At 39.7% G+C, this 24,077-nt stretch overlaps 3 protein-coding genes across 3 annotated transcripts; all 3 read left to right on the top strand.

Annotated features, from left to right (window-relative positions):
- The first annotated feature begins 6,922 nt into the window (after window positions 1–6,922).
- Window positions 6,923–7,703, top strand: LOC138875572 (uncharacterized). The gene is made up of 2 exons (XM_070154410.1): window positions 6,923–7,632; window positions 7,700–7,703. The coding sequence occupies exons 1-2, from the start codon at window positions 6,923–6,925 to the stop codon at window positions 7,701–7,703; spliced, it is 714 nt and encodes a 237-aa protein (XP_070010511.1).
- Window positions 7,704–9,211: 1,508 nt separating this feature from the next.
- Window positions 9,212–9,643, top strand: LOC138875571 (uncharacterized). The gene has a single exon (XM_070154409.1). It carries the CDS (start codon window positions 9,212–9,214, stop codon window positions 9,641–9,643), a length of 432 nt encoding a protein of 143 aa, XP_070010510.1.
- Window positions 9,644–21,165: 11,522 nt separating this feature from the next.
- On the top strand, window positions 21,166–23,378 carry LOC138875570 (uncharacterized). The gene is made up of 4 exons (XM_070154408.1): window positions 21,166–21,477; window positions 22,110–22,284; window positions 22,396–22,544; window positions 22,680–23,378. The coding sequence occupies exons 1-4, from the start codon at window positions 21,166–21,168 to the stop codon at window positions 23,376–23,378; spliced, it is 1,335 nt and encodes a 444-aa protein (XP_070010509.1).
- The last annotated feature ends 699 nt before the right edge of the window (window positions 23,379–24,077 follow it).

Genomic DNA, 24,077 nt, shown 5'->3' with positions numbered 1-24,077 from the left:
CTATCATCTCCAACTGTAACCTGCTTGGCACCTCCGTGCTACACTGTGTCTCTAAGGACAAGCAAATGAAAATCATCATACTTCCGATCTTTGATACATTCAAACAATAAAGAACAAACGGCTGTGCAATCTAGAACACGACTGGGCTTAGAAATATCCAACCTCACTAACTGATTGGCTAAAGCCTGAACGTCCAAAGCAAGCGGTCTCTCACCGACCGGAATATACGCAAGGTTGTCCATACTGGCTGACTTCTTATTCAAAGCATCGACCACTACATTGGCTTTCCCTGGATGATACAAGATGGTGATATCGTAATATTTCAATAGCTCCAACCACCTTCTCTGCCTCAAATTTAGCTCCTTTTGCTTGAACAAATACTGCAAAGTCTTATGATCCGTGAATACCTCACACGACACGCCATATAAGTAATACCTCCAAATCTTCAGTGCGTGAACAATGGCTGCTAGCTCCAAATCAATAACTGGATAATTCTTCTCGTGGATCTTCAACTGTCGCGAAGCATATGCAATAACCTTGCCATTTTGCATCAACACCGCACCAAGTCCAATACGAGATGCATCACTATATACTATATATGGCCCTGAACCTATGGGCAATACCAACACTGGTGCCGTAGTCAAAGATATCTTGAGATTTTGAGAGCTCGCCTCACACTCATCCGACCACCTGAACTGGGCACCTTTCTGAATCAACCTGGTCATCAGGGCTGCTATAGATGAAAACCCCTTGATAACTAGACATTCTAGTATATTTTATGCTCCATTTTGCTTGAGTTTTAGATTAAAAGTGTGTACAAGTATTACCAAAAGCTAACTTATTGTGCTTGCTTGCAGTGTTTGGTCAAAAAGAGACAAGAAAGTCAAAACCAGCTCAAAAAGGAGTGAAACCTGCACAAGTCAAAAACTGAATCAACTAAGCGCTACAGCGGAAAATCAATCATGGATGCGGAGGACCCACCGCTGAGGCGATCTTGATCTCGTGGTCCGCGGTGGCAAAGATCAGAGAGTTGTATTTTTGGGACTTCAAGTCACCACTGAACGCGGTGATTTTGTGCGGCAACGGTGCATCTACCGCGACATCGGTCCTTTTATTCCAGTCAGTGGAGGAGAGATTCAGAGAGTCTGCAGTTGAGCTAAATATTGAAGACCGCGGTCCGTGCTTGATTTTATGCGACCGCGGTAGCCTCAACACTGCAGCGGTCCATTTTCCGCTGTCAGCGGTATCTCCGTCAGGGGCATTTTGTCCGAAAAATTAGCTGTGTATAAATACTTCTTTTTGAGATTTTTAGGTCATCTTATCTTTAGCTGAGCACATGAACCGCCTACTTTTACCTTTTTGAGTAATTTTGTAGCTTGTTTAGCAATTAATCTTAGATTCTTATCTTGTAATTACATTTTATGGGATATTCTTCATCTCAATTTTTGATTTCTTCAGTTATTATTAGTAGCTAGACCAATTAGCTAGGGTTGTGGCTCAACCTTAGTATGGGTATTTAATGGGTATCCTATTTTAGGGCTTAGATGTTTATGAGTGATTGATATTTTGCCTGATTTGTGATTTTTATGTTGAATTGGTGGCTGGAAATACTAATTTGTGGCTTTTTGACTTAGGCTCTTCTTGAGAAAGAGAGCTTAAGTCTAGGAAATTCAGGCCAATAAGAAATTGGGGTGTAATCAAGAGATTGATAGCTCTAATTAAAGGGTTAAACGTAGAGATAGTAATACCCGACTTGAGTCAACTTTGCTTGCACAAATTGAACACCCAATTGGGCTTGAGAAAGCCAATTAGGGCAAAGTCACTCAAACCATCGAGAGGTATAGATTGAGTAGTTACGTGCATTGGCTATATCATGATCCCAACTATAACATTATTTGGTTAAGTTCTAGATCCCGTTAGATACTCGCTTAGGAGTAAGTCACTTCCCTAGTGCCTCTTTACCAATTTAGAAAACTCTACAAAAATATCTACTTAGCTTAATTTTGTGCATCATCAGTATAAAATTAGAAATAGAAAACAAATAAAAGAATGATTGGTAGTGCAATCAAAAGCACTACACATTGCTAGATTAGATAGGAATCCAACTCCAAATATATCTTATCTCCCTGTGGATTTGATCGCGACCTTTTCAGTTAAAAGCTGCATCAACCGCTCTTGCCACTCTATAGTGGTGTAGGGTTGGACCCAATCACTTTTTGGTGTCGTTGTCGGGGAGCTAAACGGTTTTGGCTATCTATCTGACTAGTTTTGTGTTTTGTTTTTCTTTCCTTCTGTGTTACTAACTTGTGTGTGTTATCAATTCAGGTACAAAAATGACGAACAATGATAATCTTGGAAATGCTATTCCGGGGGAGGAGGTAAATGATAATATTGAAGATGAGGTACCTATAGTACCTCAAGCTCAAAGGAGAGGCCTCCAAGCCAATGATAATGTTCCAAACCCTCCCCCGCCTCCTCCAAGAGTCTCTCCTCGGGTGCTTCCAAATGAAGGATATACAAGTGCAATTGTCCCACCCCGGATCCGGTCGGACAATTTTCAAATTACAAATGTGATGCTGACTTTATTGGAGCAGCGAGGGTACTTCGTAGGTGCTCCCCATCAGAATGCATATAAACATCTCAAGGACTTTATGGATACCTGTTGGGGAAGCAAGCAAACAAATGTGCTGGAGGATGCATTGAGATTGAGATTATTCCCTTTCTCACATAGAGGCAAAGATTTGGACTGGCTGTTGTTACACCTCGTAAGCTTAACAATTTTGATACCGTTATATATATATACTTTTGATACGTTATTTTGAGTAGAACATTTTTGTAAAGAAAAAAAAAATAGTTTAAAAAATGTGATTTATATAGTTATTAATATTACTACTTTTGAATATGTTTTAAATTATACACATAATATAAGAAACGTTTACGAGATTTTCTTTATTATAAAGATAGAAATTATTTAATCACAAGAAAAGAAGGTTATCTTTTTACTATTTTAAAATTTGAACGTAAGAAAAATTTGTACTCTTTATATGAGATTAGAAAAATTATAAGTTGAGAAACTATATGTATTTTTACATGGATGTTTTAATAAAAATAATAGTGCATGTATTTATTTTATATGGTACCACATGATCATGATAGTAGAGTATAAAGTGTATTAAAAATAAATAGTATTTTAAGTAATTTGAGACAATTCTTAATTATGTGGGTAATTATTAATTACCGGGTAGCAAAATATTACTTAATTAACTAATGAGTTTGGGATAAGATTAAAACCCCACCCACCCCAAATGACTCTTGGTCATATTTGATTAGGTGGCAACAATGTCAAGATAAGCCATAAATCTTTCAACAATCAAAATGAGAACCTTTATTTTTATGGTTCTTCATTAGGGTACTATCGTAATTTTAGATAAATGCATTAGTTTTGCCAAAGTTATTGATACCTCAACTTGATATAAAAATCCATCAAATTATCTAATATGCTAAATCACTTCTCATCCGTCTTAGCAAGTATATGTATAACTTTCTAAAAAAAGCCTATTTTAGCCAAATAGTAAATTTTGGCATATAGGTTTCAGTAGGTACTTAAAGTTTTCAAAAAAATAGTTTGGAACCTATATGCCAAAAACACACTAGATTTCAAGATGCAGGAATTGAAGTGATCACAAGAATTTTATACATCAAATTGGTGACTGGAAAGCTATTTTTATACTAAGGTCTTCTACCATAGTCGTAGAAGTTGCTAAATATCTCAATGACTATTCCTGTATTAGCTTTTTCATCCTTTCAACAACTATAGAGAAGTGATGGATGGCGTTGACGAAATGTGGGTATTTGAGTAAATGCCCTCCGCAAATAATGGTTTTCTTGGAACATTAGCGTATGATCCTAGATTGCCTGAATATCATATGGATTTTTCCCTAATCCAGGTATGTTAAGGTTATCCCTTCATTCTTTTTGGCATGATCTATACGATACAAACAAAACGAGCAAATGCACAACTTCTATAAATTACTTTATTCGTGAAAATACTAGAGATGTGTATATTCTTGTTTTCTCATAAGTCATGTTATTCTATCATATGTTCATGGGTCTCAGAAAATACGTAAAGTGATAAAGTCTATTTCTGATATTAATCAAAGGCATAATGGTCTTATGACATTCCAAAGAGATTTTATCGACGTACTTATAATGCATTTCATTCATTTACATTGACCCATGGCCATATGGCGTTATATACGCGTATATATGTATATTATGTATGTATATGAGATATGAGAAAAGGTTATGACATTATATACGCACCACTAAATGATCAACTAGTATACGTTGATGATTTTGCCCACAGTGACACCAGATGGCGTTATATATGCGTATATATGTATATTATGTATGTATATGTGATATGAAAAAAGGTTACGGCGTTATATACGCACCACCACCTGATCAGCTGGTATATGTTGATGATTTTCCCACAGTGACCGAGATGATATGATGGGATGCACTCAGAGGCTTGATGATGTTATGTATGTACAGACCTATGCATCACATGACATTCATATGCATATGCATGAAATTATAAATATTTCATGATTTCATCCTAGTTTTATAGGTTGTTTAGAGATCATCTGCTTCCATTTGGAGATTAGTGTCATCAGTAGTCATTTTTTAGCAGCTAAGTGTTAAACTAAATGAAACCCGGTATTAGTTTGAACACATGGATCAAAATATACAACATAGAATGATAACTGGCCTAGATTTAAGTTGGTGGAACATATTTTCTTTGAACCGCATCTGTGTAGCACTATTCCAAAAAGCAATTTTTAGCCAATTTGCCAAATTATCTGTAAATCTTGCATAGTATTGTCCCAAGTTTGTCATGAAGGTATAATCAAGACCCCCATGGAGTTGGTTGTGGATCAAAAAAATTAAGATTCCATTTCTTGTATTGGACATAGTCTATAACAATGTTTTCTATTTATATCGTTTATATTATTCTCTCGGTTTTATTTTATGTGTATTAGTTTGACTGGATATAGAATTTGTAAAAGTAATGTAGACTTTTGAATCTTGTGCTATTAAACTAAAGATGTGTTTAATGTACCAAAATGTCCTTCAAATCTTATCGTTTGTAAACATGTCATGCGGGATATTTTTTTCAGGTTGAGTCCTTTACTCAATGTTTCTTTCATGTCCTTAATTAAATGTTGACTTACTGTTATGTTTCAGTTCCGCCTTGCATAATCGATACATTATTCGTACTGATGTCCTTTTGTTGGGGACGTTGCATTCATGCCTGTAGGTATCGACAATAAGTTTGATGAGCCCTCATAGTAGACGAGGTTAGCATTCAGTGAAGGATCGGTAAGACTCCACCTGATTCGGAGTGCAGCCATGTCTATAAGCATCGTGTTAGAGTTTTGCTACAGACTTATGGGTAGGCTGGTACCCTGTCCTATTTTATGTCAAATAATCTTAGAGGCTTTGTAGACACACGTTTATTATGTACGGTATGTTAGAGGCCTTGACGGCCCATATGTATTCATATTTTATGAACGACGGTTCATTGATATAATATTTGCCCACTTACAATTGTACATTACGAGTTATGGCCATGTTGGCCCATGATGTTTACAAAAGAAATAAATGAGTTACAGAGTGGTTCGCTTGGGCTAGTGCGACACCGAGTGCCAGCCATGCCTCCCAAGGTTGGGGCGTGACATGGCTCGAGAGACTCCCCAACTATTCTATCACTACATGGGATGAGTTGGCCGATAAGTTCATAGCCAAGTTTTTCTCACTGGGACATATGACGACATTGAGAGATGAAATCTTAGCATTCAAACAGGAACCAAATGAGACCCTTCATGAAATCTAGGATCAGTATAGAACTATGGTCAAGGAATGCCCTAACAATGATATGACTGAAGCAATGATTCACCAGATATTTTATCGGGGTATAAACATGACCAATCAATGTGTGGTGAACCAGTTAGCAGGGGATAATTTCTTGAAGCTGCCTTATGCTGAGGCCTGTGATATTCCTGATTAGATGGCTGATACTTCTTCAGCTTGGCAAAGTCGAGCTAATGTGCCACAGGGTAATTCCACGGCCATTCACTTGCACAAAGAGCTCCATGACCATGGCCAGACAATAGCATAGTTGACCACAACAATGAACCAGTTGGCTAAAGCTCAATTGCAACAAGTTCAAGCACTGAGACAAGTAAATGCTATGGAAGGTGTCAACATGTTGGTCAACAAGAGGCGACAAAGAGGTCAACAAGGTCAAGGTAGTCCGTATTAATATGAGCAAGGTAGTGGTGGTTTCAATCAAGATGATGGCTATTATGAGCAAAGCGAAGAAGTGCAATACGTTAACAATTACCAAAGACAAAGGGGCAATGCTCCTAACCAACAACAACAATGGAGATCCTGAGGCAATTGGAGGAATCAAAACCAACAAGGAAAAGGAAGTTGTGAATGATGAGGTCGAAGTACAAGATGATGATGTTCCTATAGTTGATGAGCAAGTGAGTGAAGAGAATGTGAATGCAAAATTGAGGATTGATAATCATGATAATGAGGTGGAGACTCACAATAACGTGAACCCGTCTAGGGAACACGTGATAGACATGCTAGAAACGGTAGTGCCCAAGGCTAAGGCTCCCTTTCCAAGGACTACTCCACCTTACCCTTAAAGGCTTGCGAAGCAAAAAAATATAAACCAATTTAAGAAGTTTATTGAGATGATGAAAAACTTGTCAATCAATATTTCGTTGGTAGAAGCTATTGAGCAAATGCCGGGTTACGCCAAGTTCATGAAAGACTTGGTGACTATAGAGAGATCCATGGATTGTGATACCACAAAATGTCTCACCAAGTAAGTGTAATTGTGCACTCGATGGCTCCAAAGCTTGAAGATCCCCGCTCTTTCACCATTCCATGTACCATTGGGAGTACGAATTTTGTAAAGGCATTGTGTGACTTGGGAGCGAGCATCAATTTGATGCCTTACTTCATGTTCAAAACTTTGGGTATTGGTCAACTACGACCTACTTCAATGAGGTTGCAAATGGAGGATAGAACAATGAAGAGGCCACTTGGTATTATTGATGATGTTCTTGTTCGGGTGGACAAGTTTATTTTGCTAGCTGATTTTGTGATTCTTGACTGCGAAGTTGACTATGAGGTGCCTATAATATTGCGAAGGCCTTTTCTAGAAACTGGGAAGGCATTGGTTGATGTGGAAGCAGGGACCTTACCTTACGGGTGGGTGAGGAAAAAAGTTATCTTTCATGTGTGCAAATCAATGAAACAACCGAATAGTACTGAAGTTTGCTCTTTTGTGGATCTTGTCACGGAGGTGATAGATGATCATACTAGTGCCATGATCAATGTGGAGGATCCTTTAGAAGTGGTATTATTGAACCTTGATGTCAATGAGGATGAAGGTCGGGTGGAGTGTGTCAATACTTTACATAGAATGAGCTCTTACTATTATAAGCCTCGAAAACTCTCTTTAGATCTTGAGAACAAAAAAACTCCCCCAACAAAGACCTCAATTGAGGAACCTACCGTTTTGGAGTTGAATCCCTTGCCTTCACACCTCAGGTATGAAATCTTAGGCCCTATTTCAACTTTACCTGTTATTCTTTCCTCTTGTCTTACTAACGTGTAGGTAGATGCCACATTGGAGGTGCTCCAAAGAAGAAAGAAGGCAATTGGATGGACTCTAGATAATATTTGAGAAATAAGCCCCACCTTTTGCATGCACAAGATTATACTTGAAGATGATGCCAAGCCCTCCGTGGAGAATCAAAGGAGGTTGAATGAGGCTATGCAAGAGGTTGTCAAAAAGGAGGTGATCAAGTGGTTGGATGCAGAGGTTCTGTACCCCATCTTAGATAGTTCTTGGACTTCACCGGTGCAAAGTGTGCCGAAGAAGGGTGGTATAACCGTGGTTACCAATGAGCGAAATGAGTGGATTCCCACCAGGACTGTCATCAGATGGAGGGTCTACATGGGCTACCGCAAGCTAAATAAAGTGACCCGCAAGGATCAATTTTCATTACCCTTTCTTGACCCGATGCTAGATAGGCTTGTTGGGCGTTCCTTCTACTATTTCTTGGATGGGTAATCAGGTTACAACCTGATTTTGATTGCTTTGGAATATCAGGAGAAAACAACCTTCATGTGTCCGTATGGCACCTTTGCATTTTCTAGGATGCCATTTGGTTTGTGTAATGCACCGGCTACCTTCCAGCTGCGTATGATGGCTATTTTTACCGACGTGGTGGAGGACTTTTTGGAAGTATTTATGGATGATTTCAGTGTTGTGGGTGACTCTTTTGATGAGTGTTTGAAGAATCTTGACAAAGTGTTGGCCCAATATGAGTAGACAAATCTAGTACTTAATTGGGAAAAATGCCACTTTATGGTCGAGGAGGGCATTGTCCTCGTCCATAAGATTTCAAATAATGGTATTGACGTGGATAAGGCGAAAATTGAAGTGATTTCAAAACTTCCTCCTCCTACTTCAGTCAAAGGGGTTAGAAGTTTTCTTGGGCATGCGGGGTTCTACCGAAGATTCATCAAAGACTTTTCTAAGGTAGTGAATCCTTTGTGCAAGTTATTGGAAAAGGATACCAAGTTCGTGTTTAATGATGAATGCATGAAGGCTTTTGAACTTCTCAAGGACAAATTGACAACCACTCCTATTATTAGTGCAACCAATTAGAGCTTACCTTTTGAGCTCATGTGTGATGCAAGTGACGTTGCGATAGGAGCGGTCTTGGATCAAAGAGTCAACAAGATGTTTCACCTAGTGTATTATGCATGCAAGACAATGAATGATGCTCAAGTGAATTACACGGTGATGGAAAAATAGTTGCTAGAAATTGTATTTGCAATGGAGAAATTTAGGCCTTATCTCATGGGAGCCAAGGTGATAGTTCATACTGACCATGCAGCACTCCACTACTTGATGACAAAGAAGGATTCCAAGGCAAGGTTGATGAGATGAGTTCTATTGCTTCAAGAGTTTGACCTTGAGATTGTTGATCGGAAAGGGAGTGAAAACCAAGTGGCGGACAAGTTGTCCCACTTGGAGGAGGAGGGGAGGCCTTGTGATGTCCTTGAAATTAATGATTCATTCCCTGATGAGAAACTCCTCTCCGTATCTGTGAATCGCATGCCTTGGTTTGTGGATGTTGCCAACTTTCTTGTGACCGGTAGTGTTCTATGTGAGCTCTCTTCTAACCAATGGAAGAAGCTCAAACAAGATATCTTGGACTACTACTGGGATGACCCTTATTTGTTTAAAATTTGTAATGATGGTGTGGTCCGAATGTGCGTTCTGGAAGAGGAGGAAATGTGCATTCTTGATGTTTGTCATTCCTCTCCCTACGTTGGTCACCATGGTGGGGTGAAGACAGCTTCAAAAGTGCTTAGCTGTGGATTTTATTGGCCTACATTGTACAAGGATGCGAGTGATCTTGTGAAGAGATGTGATGAGTGCCAGAGAGCTGGCGGAATTTCAAAGAAAGAGGAAATGCCTCTCACCACTATTCTTGAGGTTGACATATTGATGTGTGGGGCATCGACTTCATGGGACCTTTTGTGAGTTAATATGGCTACACGTACATTCTGGTGGCTGTTGATTATGTTTCCAAATAGGTTAAGGTCGTGGATTTACCCAACAATGAGGCCCGGAGTGTGGTGGCTTTTCTCAAGAAGAATATCTTTACTTCCTAGAGCAATCATCAGTGATGGGGGTTCTCATTTATGTAATAAGGCATTTGATACTTTGCTTGCAAGGTATGGTGTCAATCATAAGGTTTCAACCCCTTACCATCCTCAGGCTAGTGGGAAAGTTGAGGTCTCCAACAGGGAGATTAAGAGCATATTGTCAAAAACTGCCAATGCAAATAGAACAGATTGGTCAAAGAAACTGGATGATGCTTTGTGGGCTTACAAGACTACTTACAAGACTCCGATTGGTATGTCTCCGTACCGGTTGGTATTTGGTAAAGATTTCCATCTACCGATTGAGTTAGAACACAATGCCATCTGGGCTTTGAGGAAGTTAAATCTTGAATGAGATGTTGCAACAAATCTTTGGGTGGAGCAACTTAATGAGATTGATGAGTTCCGGTTTCATGCCTATTCTAGCTCGTCCTTGTATAAGGACAAGATGAAGTACTTGCATGAAAAATATTCCTGTAGCAAGGAATTCAAGGAAGGTGATTTGGTTCTCTTGTTCAACTCCCGATTACGACTGTTCCCAAGAAAGCTTAAGTCAAGATGGAGTTGACCTTTTGAAGTAGTGCTTGTGACTTCGTTTGGTGCTCTTGACTTAAAAAACAAAAATGGTGAAATCTTCCGAGTTAATGGGCACAGATTCAATCACTATCTTGGCAAATTTGATGATAGGCACGTGGTGGCAATGATCCATCTCAAGTGATTGATAGTAAGCCGCGACGTTAAATCAGGCACATCTTGGGAGGCAACCCATGTGTTTTTCTTCTTTTTTGTTGATTTTCTTCTTAGTGTAGTATTTGTTTTTGAACTAACTGTTGATACCCAATTTTTCCCTATATATTTTTTAATATGCAAAATACCTTTAAAATAACCCAGGGAGGAGTTCAATTTGTTTCTTCTTAAGGGAAGAGGCAGGTGATTTGATATATGCAGAAGGAAGGGAGATTTCTGAAAAAACCAACAATGAATCAGAAGCGGTAGCTATTGTGGAGGCATTGAAGATGTGCAAAAATGTTAATTATTACCAGATATGGCTGCAGACAGACTCTATGCTACTAAAGAACATTACAGAAGAATCATGGAAGCCTCCTTGGTATATTACTGAACATGTAGAGGAGATTTTAAGGATGAAGGAACAAAGTACCATCAAGGTCACACACATATTCAGAGAAGGGAATACATTAGCAGACCATCTTGCCAATTATGCTCTAGATGAAGGAAATACTGAATGCCATGGTTTCTGGGATCTGGACTCAAAAGGAAGGAGGATTATTAACGAAGATAAGATGCAATGTCCTTACATAAGAGTGAAGGTTGCAAGGAACTAGGAGGAAAAGAGGACTCGGTATGTTATCAGACTCGAAGCATTATTGAGGAGAGTTTGGATAGCAATTTTACGCTAACTTTGTTTATTTTTCTGAAGTGGAAGTGGAAGAGATAAAGGAGCTAATGCACAAGACCAATGCAATGGTGTTGCATACCATCAAAGAAAGAGTTATCTATGTACTACATTGTCCTACAGTCCCTACGAAATGGCATGGCACTAATTTGAATCGAGGACCAGGCATGCTCGCAAGAAAAGGTGGACAACTACCTGTAATTTCGAAATACAACATGCTACCAAAGGGCACAAAGATGGTGATCGATTGGTCAAGGAACTACAACGGAGGGGTTAAAGGATTCCAAAAGCTTTCCAATGAACAAGCAAAACAAGATTGTTTAAAGGTTTTGGAATTCCAATCAGTGTGCTGTAGGAACAACGAAATCGAGGCAAAGCTGGAAATAAAAAATGGTCCATCACAGTTTTGTCTTTCTTTAATCCACGCCTGTAAAGTGGAACCTTATGAATGCATGCTACATAGTACTTCAGAGAGCCTCGGAGTAATGAGAGATCTGGAGCAAAACAAAATTTCAAATGCACTAATAGGAATCAAAAAAGGCTACACAAGGACCAACATAGGACAACACTCAAATTCTTAAACAATGAGCACATTGAGAGAACATCGAGAAGGAGCACAAGGATAGACAACACCACTTTATCTTGGGACTTTGAATCAATGGACTTTATGTCACGCATGCATAGACGAAATGGACAACATTGGAAATGCAAAGGCAGGCGTGGGGGCAACTGGGTGAACTTGCTGGGCAAAATGCATACAAGCATGGGGGACATAACCTTTGGGAATTTAAAAAGAGGAGTCTTTGAGATTTCAAAAGAATGGGGAAAATCATTGCAATTGCATTACACAGCTCAAGGAGGTTCTTTGGACTGAGTACGGGAGTTGCTTAATTGGGGTGCAGACCGACTTCAGAGAGATTATGCTGGGCGACTACCTTCTTTAGTCGTTGTGACGTACAAGCATGAAGCATGTCATACTCTTTTAAAGACATTGCCAGTGCCCTGGAAGATCACGACTTTGAGGGCAGTAATTTTTGAGCTACGTCGCATATGCTTTGTGCAGTCATGCACAATGGAGATTCAAAAGTGTGGCCATCAAGTGTTTGGGATTATGGTGACATGGGAATGCATACTCGTAGGCACAACATGTTGCAGCATGATATGTATGGGGCAAGCAGGAAAAGGTACAAATGGTGGACAACATGATCATGTGGAGATTAACACCTCATATACACATAGAGTTCGTCAATCAAATGCAGGCATTGAGGCACAACAACAATCGCAAGCAGCTGAATAAAAATGGTGCAGGTACACTTTAGATAACAGGAAGAGTGGATACAATAAAATACCTATGCTCTTCTTACAGCCGAACCTTCAAGTGGTGGTATTTGTATTCTATACTCATTCCACTAGAGGGAAAGCTGGGGACGGCATAGGGTTTACATCGATAGCAATGGGCAAAACTCCTGCCCAGTTTCGACAAACGTATCACGTAATAGGCTGGTTTTGGATACGATTTCTGGGTAATGTAGCTGTCGTTTGGAACAAATGCCAAATAAAATTACACACTACTATAACTCAGGGATCAAATCACGCAAAAGGTTCAAGCAAATACACAGAGTTCAGTCGTGAAACGGGGATTAGATATACCATTATAGAGCAGGTTTGGGATTTGCAAGTCACAAGGCATAACTGGCTACTCTTAGAGGAAAATCTTGAAAGAAGATGGGGCTACATACAGGAACAACAACTAAGCAGGGCATCCAAGGAAGGAACTCACAAAAGGAAGTCAATGGTGATCAGGAAGAAAGCAAGCAAAAGGGAGAACAAAAATGAAGCAAGAGAGCAGTTGTTGACAAAAATGGAGCACTGGTTCATATGTTGGCATGACATGGAACAAGCTAGAGTTTTTGTGGATAGATTGATTCATATTCGGAAACTACCACATCATTGGAAGGACATTTTCCTTCATATCATGGAGACAGTACTGCCAATGCATGAAGACAAGGGATTTCGTAGGCATCTTTTGCTTGGTATAGTTAGTATTCATATTGTGATATCATTGTTGAGCTCATTACTCAATATTGATAGTAGGTTGTATTTAGATTTCAAATTTGATGCCTTTCATTTCGTTAGACCTCCGGACATAATAATTTGTTTCTTTTTTTTAAGTTTTGCATATATAAAACCTAGCCCTAGGCGCTTGCCTAGCGGATTGCCAAAAAAAAAATCATGCCCAAGGATTTTATTATTTTTTCTTAATTTTAAAGGTTTTTTAATTGAGTTATTTCCCTTTTTTATCCATAAAATCCCCAATAATTATTTCCAAAATTATTATTTTGATAATTCATCTATTGAATTTTTATATTTATGCCAAAATATGGCTACAGTAATTTTTTTTACATATTTTTACAATTTCATTTAGTATTTAAAAGCTAAATTGCACATAATTGCAATATTAGTCCTTTAAAGGTTTAATTAGGTTTCAGAAACCATTTACTATTTTTTATAAATTAAAAAGGGAGAAAAATGGCTATTTAAATTTTAGCCAAATTAGCTTTCAAATCTAACCCAACTCAAAACCCAATTCCCCGACCCAATTTCTAACTAAACCTGACCCTAACCCTTTTAAACCCTACCCAAACCCGGATCCCCACTACCTCATTTAATCTGGGTCGTTCATCATTCAGATCAACGACCATCATTCTACTTGCCTAAAATAAACCCAAACGACCCCCCTTAACCTAATTCATTTCCACCAACCTGTCGCCCTTAACTCCCCTTCCTCTCCAATTCTCTCTGCAACCTTACCCAAACCCTAGCCACCGCCACCCAAAATAACCCTAATCCCCTTCGATTCTCACCCAATCCATGGACTCCCAAGGCTGTTTGAGGCATGTATTGGTCTCCTATGTCCCCTGGTTGCCTATTTTCGTGATTTCATGGAAAGATCTCAAAGAGATCTAGTCCAGTCTTTGCTCAACTTCTATCTCTGGTCTTTTCCCGGCCATCCATGGTCGCTCAAGTCAAATCCATGGCCTTTCTGGCTAGATCGGTAACTCTTCGAAGTCTTTCTCATTTTTGGGTTCTCCGAAACCCTAAATTTAAAGGCTTTCTGATTTTCTTTCAGATCTGTCTTAGATCTGTCTTTGTTATGAACCTCTTAAGTATTTTCCTTAAAGGTTTTCCGATTTTTCAAAACGACTCTTCGTCTTCAACAATTAGGGTTTTCTTAACATCTTTTAAAAGATCTCCTCTCCGATTTTCTGTGTTGTTTCATGATTTTATCATGCTTAAACGATTTGTTTATGTTTTTCTTCTACCTGGTTCATCGGCAAAACCCTAAGTATTTTTGTTTTATCCAAGGTTCGGAACTGCCTTTGTTTATTTTGTATACTTGTTTCGATTGAGTTCTTTGCGTTTAGATCCTCTTCTTTGTTGACTGATTCTGAGGTCTTACCGTTTTTTTAAAACCATAATTTTTTAAAGTTTTCTTCACTTGTTACTGTGAGTTTAAAAGGGCTCTTTACTTGTTCCTGACCTTCTTACCTGTTAGTTTGGTTTTTTCACTCTGGTTCTATGTGTTAGCCATGACTGCTTGACATTGTTGATTACCATGCTTTGAATAGTCCTTAGCCTATTCATGTCACTTCTGTATGTTTATGTTCTTCTAGTTTGCTCCTTTTTTGTCAATATGTTTGACCCTGCATGTCTGATACGCCTGTTCATTCTTTTCTATTTATATGTTGAAGTGCATAATCATGACCCCTTCTTGATTGATCTTGATGTCCTTAAGTTACGGTTTGATTGCAAGGTTTTCTTATAAACTCCTAATTTTACTCATTTGATTAGGTTGATTGATTCCCTTTCTTTGCTATGATATTTTACCCATGCTGAATCCTTTCCCTAAATTAAGTATATTCTATACCTAGACTCAATTGTATACTCTATATTTTTACTATCCCTTATATAGTAAAAAATCAATCTTCCTCAAATTGATTTTCTTTCCTTAATTATCCTTGTTAGTATCCGTTAAGCAGTAATTCCTTGAATAAAGGGAAATACTTATATTAATGGGATTCTGATTGTGATTATTTCCATATTTGTGTTAAACCTTTACTTATTACCTTATTTTCTACTCGTTTTCAAAGCTATAAATACCCTACCCTCTCTTCTCTAAAGACACAAACAACTGGGTTCAAAACACACACTTACACATTCAAACTCTCTTTCTTTCTCTACTACTTGTGCTACTGCCTTGTCTAGTCGGCTGAAAGTTAAGGCTAGACTGTGGAATTCTGATTGCTTTACTTTTCTTTTCCTGCACTTTTCTTCTTCAACTGGTATGTCCCTAGTTTAAATTCTGAAACTCAAAACTATGTGTTATCTTGTTGTCAATCACTGTCTCTTCTGTACTGACTTAATGGCTCATGATGTTGCACTTTTTGTTTACTTCCTTACTCAGCATGCTTAAATTTCTACCCTCTTTTGTTCAAATATAATTAGCATGTTTATTTGTTCCTGTTTATGTCCCTCAACTAGCATATCTTCTAATGTACTTGATTCATGACTAATTATGTGTTTCTGTTTTGGGTCCTCTATGTCCCCGACCCCTACTCCCTTGTTTGTAACTACTGAAGCATGCACTCTTCTCTGAACTTGTTCTGTATGTGTGTTGTTGCTCCTACCCCCCCCCCCCTTCCCTTTCGAAAACTGTTTTATTAGGCAATTTTTCTGTTGTTTTACAAACTCACTTCAAACATGTTGTTTCCAAAACTATTTTCCAACTCCACTCCTTTGAGTCTATTTCAAGCACTTTCACATGCACTCTTAGATCACTCGGTTCTGCCCCTCTTGTGTGACCCTTGCTTTGGGACCCTTGAGCTCCCTCTGAACCTGGACACATAAGAGTTGGCTTTTCCATACTACACTTACTCTTGGTTATGCAATTTAGGTGTGAGCACTGCCCAGGATCCCTTGAGGTCCTTAGGGAACTCTGACATACCTAGATATAAGAAAGGCTCTAGAACACTATTGGCACTTGAAGTGGTTTATTACATAACTCAGAGAGGAAGTCAGAATCAGGCTTCCTATGGTTGTAACCTCTTATTTTTGCATTTCTTATGTAATTCAATCATATGGTCTGTAATAATTTGTAAACAAGTATTGGGGTGGCTAGTGAAAAGGGATGGAAAATATGCATGCTATAGTTGTTAAAAGGGTATAAAACATGTTATTAGGTTTATATTCCAAGTTGTGCAATAGAAATCATATTTAGAATTCATACAATGCATTAGAAATCATGTTTCTAGGATTCATATTTCCTGCTTCAGCATCTCATTCATTAATCCATGTCTTATGTCTATCGCTTAGAAATCCTGCTACTAGGGCAATAATAGCATTGGCATATAAACTGTTACCCATGAAGCTGTTATTTCAAAATTTCTGCAACCCTTGTGTACATTTAGAAATCATGCCTTAGGAATTCAGTTTTCAACAACCTTGCAATTTGCATATTAGACACCATGTTCTAAGATCCTGTTTGAATTTTTTTAAAACGCCTAGTCAATTACTAATTCATGAAAAAAGGTAGTAAAGTAGTAATTTTCACATTGTGAAATTTCTAAATAACTGGTAATAATCTCTGCAACTAGAACATCGTGTTTTAGGTAATAATAAGCTCCAAATTGTCTTAGCAATTCTAAATAACTACTGCATCTCGCTTTGCTCCTAGGCAAGGCTTAGGTAATAACTTAAATAAAACTGGAACTGCCTTTGTTTAATTATCAACTGTTACAACCAGCAGGCAGGCCTGATTTGACTTCTTTTCTGAGTCATGTGAAAAATCTGGTTCTGACTTAAACACCATACTTAGGACTTTAGATTCAGACCTTAACTGTGTATAAGTCATTCTGTCTATGTGCACTGTTTGTGGAGGTATAACTGAGCCTTCTACTTTCTTATATGTTTCCCCCCTAATTGCAGTCTTATATGTTTTGTATGTCGCTTTAGTATTTTTGCCTTTAAATCTAAGGGTCTACCTAGAACCTCTTTCTTATAGGAATAAGAGTCCCAAAATTCCTCCGGGACTGATAGGAAGGGAAGGGTAAGAACATGCAATAGTGGTCGAGACCAACCCTCGCTTTAATTACCTTCAGGGGGTGGGAAGGGTATATATGGATATGATGACCGGTGCACTGATACCACGTGTATCCCCTCTTCTGAGGAGTGTCATACCCGGTATTGCATTGATATGATCCATATTACAAATAAACCTAGGACACCCCTTTTACGTTCATATGCATATTTAGATTGTAACTCTTTTCAAAACCTTGCTTTCATTGATCATTTTCAAACACTTGTGTGTTTAACTTAAATACCCTATTATTTGAGCCCTACTTGTCTATTTGCTAATTGCACAAATTCACAAAAACTGTTTGGCCGGGAACCACACTAGTGGATCCTGAGGGGTGCCCAACACCTTCCCCTTAGGATAATTTTCAGCCCTTACCCTATATCTGGTTATCAAACATAGTTGTATCTGAACCTTATAGGTACTCTAACGCACCATAAAATCGTTAGGTGGCGACTCTTCAAATACAAAATTCCCAAAAGGAAATGAGTCATTACACCCCCATGAATGTCGAAACCTGGACTCCTCTCCGCGGAGGGAAAAAAGGGGGCACGACAGCATGGCGACTCTGCTGGGGATTTTTAGGCTTTTACCATTTCAGATTGTTCTTGTGAATTTTTACCCCTCCCTATGTGCAATTACTTGTCTAATTTCTTTAAGCATTTAATTTCTTCTTCAAAAGCGAAACTGACATATCTTCTTTGTTTCCTTCCTTTATTGTTGCTTTAAATTATAAAACTGCTGTATTTATTGCTTTCTTAACGTGCAAATACATGTCAACATGTTTTTTTAATTATTGCATAATCATGCTCAACATCATACTCCACTCGTGCCAAACAAATACTATAGCAACGCTTGATTAGTGGTTGCGCTCTTCCTATATCATTACCCCCTAAATTTGGAAAGGCATATTTGCGGTAAAACTAGTCGATCAGTGGTGCAGTCGATAGTTCCGTGCCTTCCCCCTTGAGTTGTCCGCTCAAGGGTACCAGTCTAAAATGCCATAGAAACCTTACTCTGTTTAAATTGTGAATGCATCATGGTCAAACCTAGCCGGGTCATTTATGTTGTCCACATAATGATCCTTTAAGATAGCCTTGTTCAAAGTCCACTGGGTTTCCCTAAACCCAAACGGATATTCATCACATTCTGTGTATTTATTTGGAGACTTAAATGCTTCGTGCTAATTGTTGCTATTAAATAGTCGAGTCTGGTGGGGGTAAGGGCCTAACCTTATTTGTCTTGCAGAAATATGAGGCACGAAGTCCCCAGATTCGGCATGGTCACCAACATCCATCCAAGATTGCTAAGCCAGTGGAGAGATTTACACTCTAGTGAACAAACTCTTGTCAGAAAATATTTGGGAAATCTACCATCCCTCATGGAGATCCAACCTAACAACATGATCATAGAAGCTACCACATTATTTTGGGATTGTTAAAGGGTCGTGTTCCACTTTGGGGACATTGAAATGACACCTTTGTTGGAGGAGATATGAGGACTGGCCGGTCTAGTGTGAGAAACTTTGGGTTTGCTAATGCCTGAGAACCGTAAAGGTAGGGGTTTCCTTAAAATGATGGGTTTGAAGAAGAATACAGAATTGACATGCCTGAAGGAATCATACATCCCTTTTGACTACCTGTATGAAAGGTATGGTCATAGCAAATCCTACCGTACCTACCCTGATGAGTTTGCCATCACATCCTTGGGACACATCCATCATAGGGTTTCCATCTTCATGTTTTGTTTCCTGAGTTTGATCGTGTTTCCAATGAAGAAAGGGAGAATCCATACCAGGCTGGCTATGGTAACTAAGACCCTAATGGAGGCGATTGGTGGATAGACATTCAGCATCGTGCCCAAGATCATTGAAGACATATGCTGAGCCTTAGAGAAGTGTCAACGAGGAGCAAAACACTTCGAAGGAAGCAATTTACTACTTCAACTCTGGCTCATGGAACATCTCCAAAAGGGTGAACACCGACAAGAAATTCAACGAAGGGACTGGGATGATCACAACATTTTCCACCATCCAAAGCGAATGAATTACATCCCCGACATGTTCGCTTAGCCTGAGAATGCCAAATGATGGGTTGAGCTATTTGATAATCTGACCGAAAAGCAGGCTCATGGATGTTCGAGAGGTTTCCGACAGATGAGTTCATTGCCCGATCCAAAGATGCACCTTTCATGATACTAATTGGTCTAAGAGGAACATACCCTTACGTCCCTCTTCGATTTATGAGGCAAGCTGGTAGGAAGCAAGTTATACCCAGGGTCGACAAGATGAGCCATTTCTGAGCTGACTTCCAAAATGACGATAGTCCCTACAAGTGCCAAGCCCAGCATATGTGGCACTGCAAGATCGTAATGGGGAAAGACACCATCGAGCCAGACAAATATTATGCTGGTTGTGCTCCTTTCTGTTCAGGTTGGTTGGAAGACAATCATGATGGTTTGGGCCAGCCAGGGTTCGTTCGAGGTCACAGAATTATAGATGAAAAGGTTGAGGCGCAAGTCAAGTACAACCAGCTGCGCAAAAGGATCCTTGAGTACGAGAGCAAACACTGCGAGATACAAGAGTCCAACCAAAAGCTGATTGAGGAATGGAAGGATATGGCTGTCAGTGCCAATAAAAGGCTAGGATACTTAGAGCGAGGAATAGTAGAATTGGAGAGAAATTTTCTCAAAAGGGTTGAAGATTGTCAAAAGGCTAAAGGGAACGAAGGCGGACATCTAGCCAGAGCATACTTATTGCTGGGACTTTGCGAGTTTGGGAAGCTGTTTGACGGATCCAGGGATGCCGAGTCTGGGGAAGGTCCTTCTGGGACCAAGTAGATAGGAATTTATCTTTTTCGCTTTATAAATGTAATAAGGCCAATGGCCATTAGTAACTTTTATTTCTTGTTTTTGGATTCGTCTATTTTTTATCAATAAAATAAGGCATTTAGCATTCTAAGTTCTCCAAATCAATTTGTCGCTAAGCCTACCTTGGGCACAAAGAGGTTCCCAAATTAGGACACGATTTACATTTCCGTACTATGTATTTAAATATTGCAATACTTTTTGTAATCCTTACTAACTAGGTTACCTTTTGTTTATATTTTTGTTTTATTATCCCCCCCCCAAAAGTGTAGTTCGTGCACTCTGGCATCGTCATCTTATTCCACGAGTTCCAGGGCCCTCCACCAACTCCTCCTCTTAGTCCTATAAAAAACAAGAGCAAAGGCAAGATGGAAGATTTGAACAACATCAGGAAGGAGAACCCAACTAAACGGATTGAGGCCACTGATAGCCAGGGTATTCGGGTGCCAAACGAGAACGTGTCACAACTTGAGCAGAAGCTATTAAAATTTCAAGAAGAGCTCGATCAGGTTCAGAATCTAGCAAGCCTGTCATTTTCCCTCAGTACCCCATATATCAACTTTCCAACACTCAAAACCCTACACCCCCTCAAAATATCCCAAAACAATAGAATAATCCCACTCCTCACCATCATATTGCTCCACCAAAGAACCAATGTAATACCTGTCATACCCCAAACAACACTCCACTACTCATCCCAGAACCCCAAAACTCCACAAACGACCACTTTCACACCCATGCACCAGGCCACCATAACACTCTTATCTACGTGGAGACCATGCCACACTTCACCCAACCTATCTCAAGCACACCTGAATCTAATGATAAGGATCTGCTTAATAGGAAGTTGGCCGAGGAACTTAAGAAATTGACCAGCCGGATTCAAGGTGTTTAAGGAAGCAAAGAAATCAAGGGGCTGAACTATGAGTTTCTTTGCATACAACCTGATGTTGAACTACCCGAGGGGTACAAACCTCCTAAGTTCGAAATGTTTGATGGTACCGGTGATCCAATGGTCCATCTGAGGACATACTGCGACAAGCTGGTTGAAGTAGGGAAAGACGAGAGAATCTGCATGAAGCTGTTCATGAGGAGTTTGAAAGGAGATGCATTATCCTGGTACATCAGCCAAGATCCCAAGAACTGGTCAAGATGGGTAGGTATGGCGTCTGACTTTATGGATAGATTCAGGTTTAATACAGAGAATGCGCCAGACGTATTTTATATTCAGAATTTGAAGAAGAAGGCCACAGAGATGTTTTGCGAGTATGTTACTCGCTGGAGGTCCGAAGTTGCTAAGGTCAGACCTACTTTAGAAGAGGAGCAAATGAACAAGTTCTTTGTCCGGGCTCAGGACCCACAATAATATGAACGGCTGATGATGATTGAGAACCACAAGTTCTCCGACATTATCAAACTGGGTGAAGGAATTGAAGAAGGTATCAAAAGCAGTATGGTTACAAACTTCGAGGCCTTGCAAGCTACAAATAAGGCCTTATAGTCCAACGGTGTGTCCAAGAAAAGGGACGTAGGGGCCGTGATGGTTGCACAAAAGACCAAGTCTCCCCTCAAATACATAACTTACCCAACACCTCCACTCACATACCAGCCAACTCCAAATTACCAAGCACCTTCACCGTCATACCAAGCTCCGCCACCAACTTATCAGTCATCTCTACCTCCTGCATATCAACCTACTTCACCCAGATTCTCCCTACCCGCTCATGTCTACCAAACATATAATGCCCAACCATCCCATTATCAATCACCCCCTGCACGCCAAAATTTCCCTAGACCTCGACCTAATTTTGATCGCAGACCTCCAAAACAATATACAACTATCGCTGAACCTATTGACCAGCTGTATGAGAAACTCAAAGCTGCTGGTTATGTCACCCCATCCATACTGCAACCCTTGAAAATCCTTCCCAGTGGGTTAACCCAAACAAATCCTGTGCATACCACTCTGGCATGAAAGGGAACACCATCGATGAATGTCGTTCATTGAAAGACATGATCCAGTCTTTGATTGACAATAAGATTATTGTGGCAAAAGAACCTGCTCCAACTGTCCGCAACAACCCTCTGCCAGACCATAAGGGTGGAGGTATTCACATGATTGAAATAAAAGATGACTGGGATCCCGAGGGATCAATCGGGTTGATCACAGAAGGTGATGACCCAAAGAAACTAACAATTACTCTTAATCCAATTATAGTCCAGATCCAACCGTCTGACGATGTACCACTTGAATTTAAAACAACACCATCTGCAAAGACACCGGCACCAATTAAGGTTGAATTTGTAAATGCACCCGTACCATTTGAGGTTGCAGTTTTGCCACCCAAGGCACATGTTCCATTCGGAGTAAGGATAGCCACGCCGATCCCAGTGGCAATGTCAAACATGACACCATTCTATACAAATGTTGTACCTTTGGACTATACAGCCGAGGCGAGAAGGAAAGGCAAGGTCAGGATTGAAGAAACTGTCATAGCACAGGGTATGACAAGAACTGGTAGAGTCTATACCCCTGAACATCTAGCTGAATCAAGCAAGCAGACCTCCAATCGGCTGCCCCTCATTAAGACTGGTCCATACGACCTTTGGAGAAAGATACAAGCTAAGGAATATTCGGTCATCAACCAGTTAAACAAGACACCAACACAAATATCCATTCTCTCTTTGCTGCAAAGTTCTGAGACGCACAAGAATGCTTTGTTAAAAGTGCTAAGTGAAGTATACGTACCAAGTAACATCACTGGCGGAGAAATGGCTAACATGGTAGGACAAGTACTTGAAAGCCATAAGATCACCTTTCATGAGGACAAGCTGCCACTTGAAGGGTTGGGTCACAACAAGGCACTACATATCACCGTGCAATGCGAAGATTATTTCATCACCAGAATCCTAATCGATGGAGGTTCCAGTCTTAACATTTGCCCGCTGGTAACACTCAAGAAGTTGGGCAAAGGGCTGAATGAGATAAAGGAGGGAGCAATCAATGTGAAAGCCTTCGATGGTTCTCAGAGGTCCACCATTGGTGAGATTATTCTACAATTGCAGATGGGACCGACCTGGTTCGAGGTCGACTTCCAGGTGATAGATGTACCAGTGTCTTACAACTTGCTGCTGGGACAACCATGGATTCATGCTGTTGGGGCCATAGCATCAACGCTGCATCAGGCAGTAAAGTTCTAATGGAATCACCAAGAAGTGATCATCCATGGCGATGGTAGCAACCCTAAATACAGTCGCCAGACTATTTCGGCGATCAAGGGAAGAAGGAAGGTGGGTGGAGAATCTTACCACCACATCAAACGGGTCTATGCTGTCGACAAAGACAAATGGTGGGATAGCAAAATCGAGAGTATGCTGAATTGGAATGGGTACGAACCTGGTAAATGGCTCGGCAAGAACCTCCAAGGAATCTCAAAGCCCATAAGACTCAAGAAACATGGCACTACTTTTGGTCTAGGATATGATTACACCTGGGAAGAATTAAATAATTGGTCGCCACCATGGCGCAGTCCTTACTATCCACTGGAGCAGACTTTCCAATAGGCTGGTGTTATTTATGGTTTATACGAAGAAGAAGCACTTGCAGCAGTGAAAAACTTGTTTCTGGAGAACAATGATATGGACTGTTGTGTTATTCTCGAGGAGGAGGGGGAGGAAGGCCCTTCCCTACAGGCTGTGAGCAGAGGGGCATATCTCAAGAATTGGACCATCAGGACAACCAAAGCCCGACGTGCCTCGGGGTAGCAAGGCTACAACAAGCATTATTCATTGTTTTTACTAAATGATTTTATTTTTGCATTTTCAATTCCCGCAAATAAGATCTTCGATGTTTAAAACAGTTGTTCAATTTATCAAAAGCATTTATGATTTTCTTATGAA

The sequence above is a fragment of the Nicotiana sylvestris genome, chromosome 8 (assembly GCF_000393655.2).
Source record: "Nicotiana sylvestris chromosome 8, ASM39365v2, whole genome shotgun sequence".
Taxonomy (NCBI): domain Eukaryota; kingdom Viridiplantae; phylum Streptophyta; class Magnoliopsida; order Solanales; family Solanaceae; genus Nicotiana; species Nicotiana sylvestris.
The sequence above is the reverse complement of the archived record's forward strand: the minus strand, read 5'-3'. Positions and strand labels throughout refer to the sequence as shown.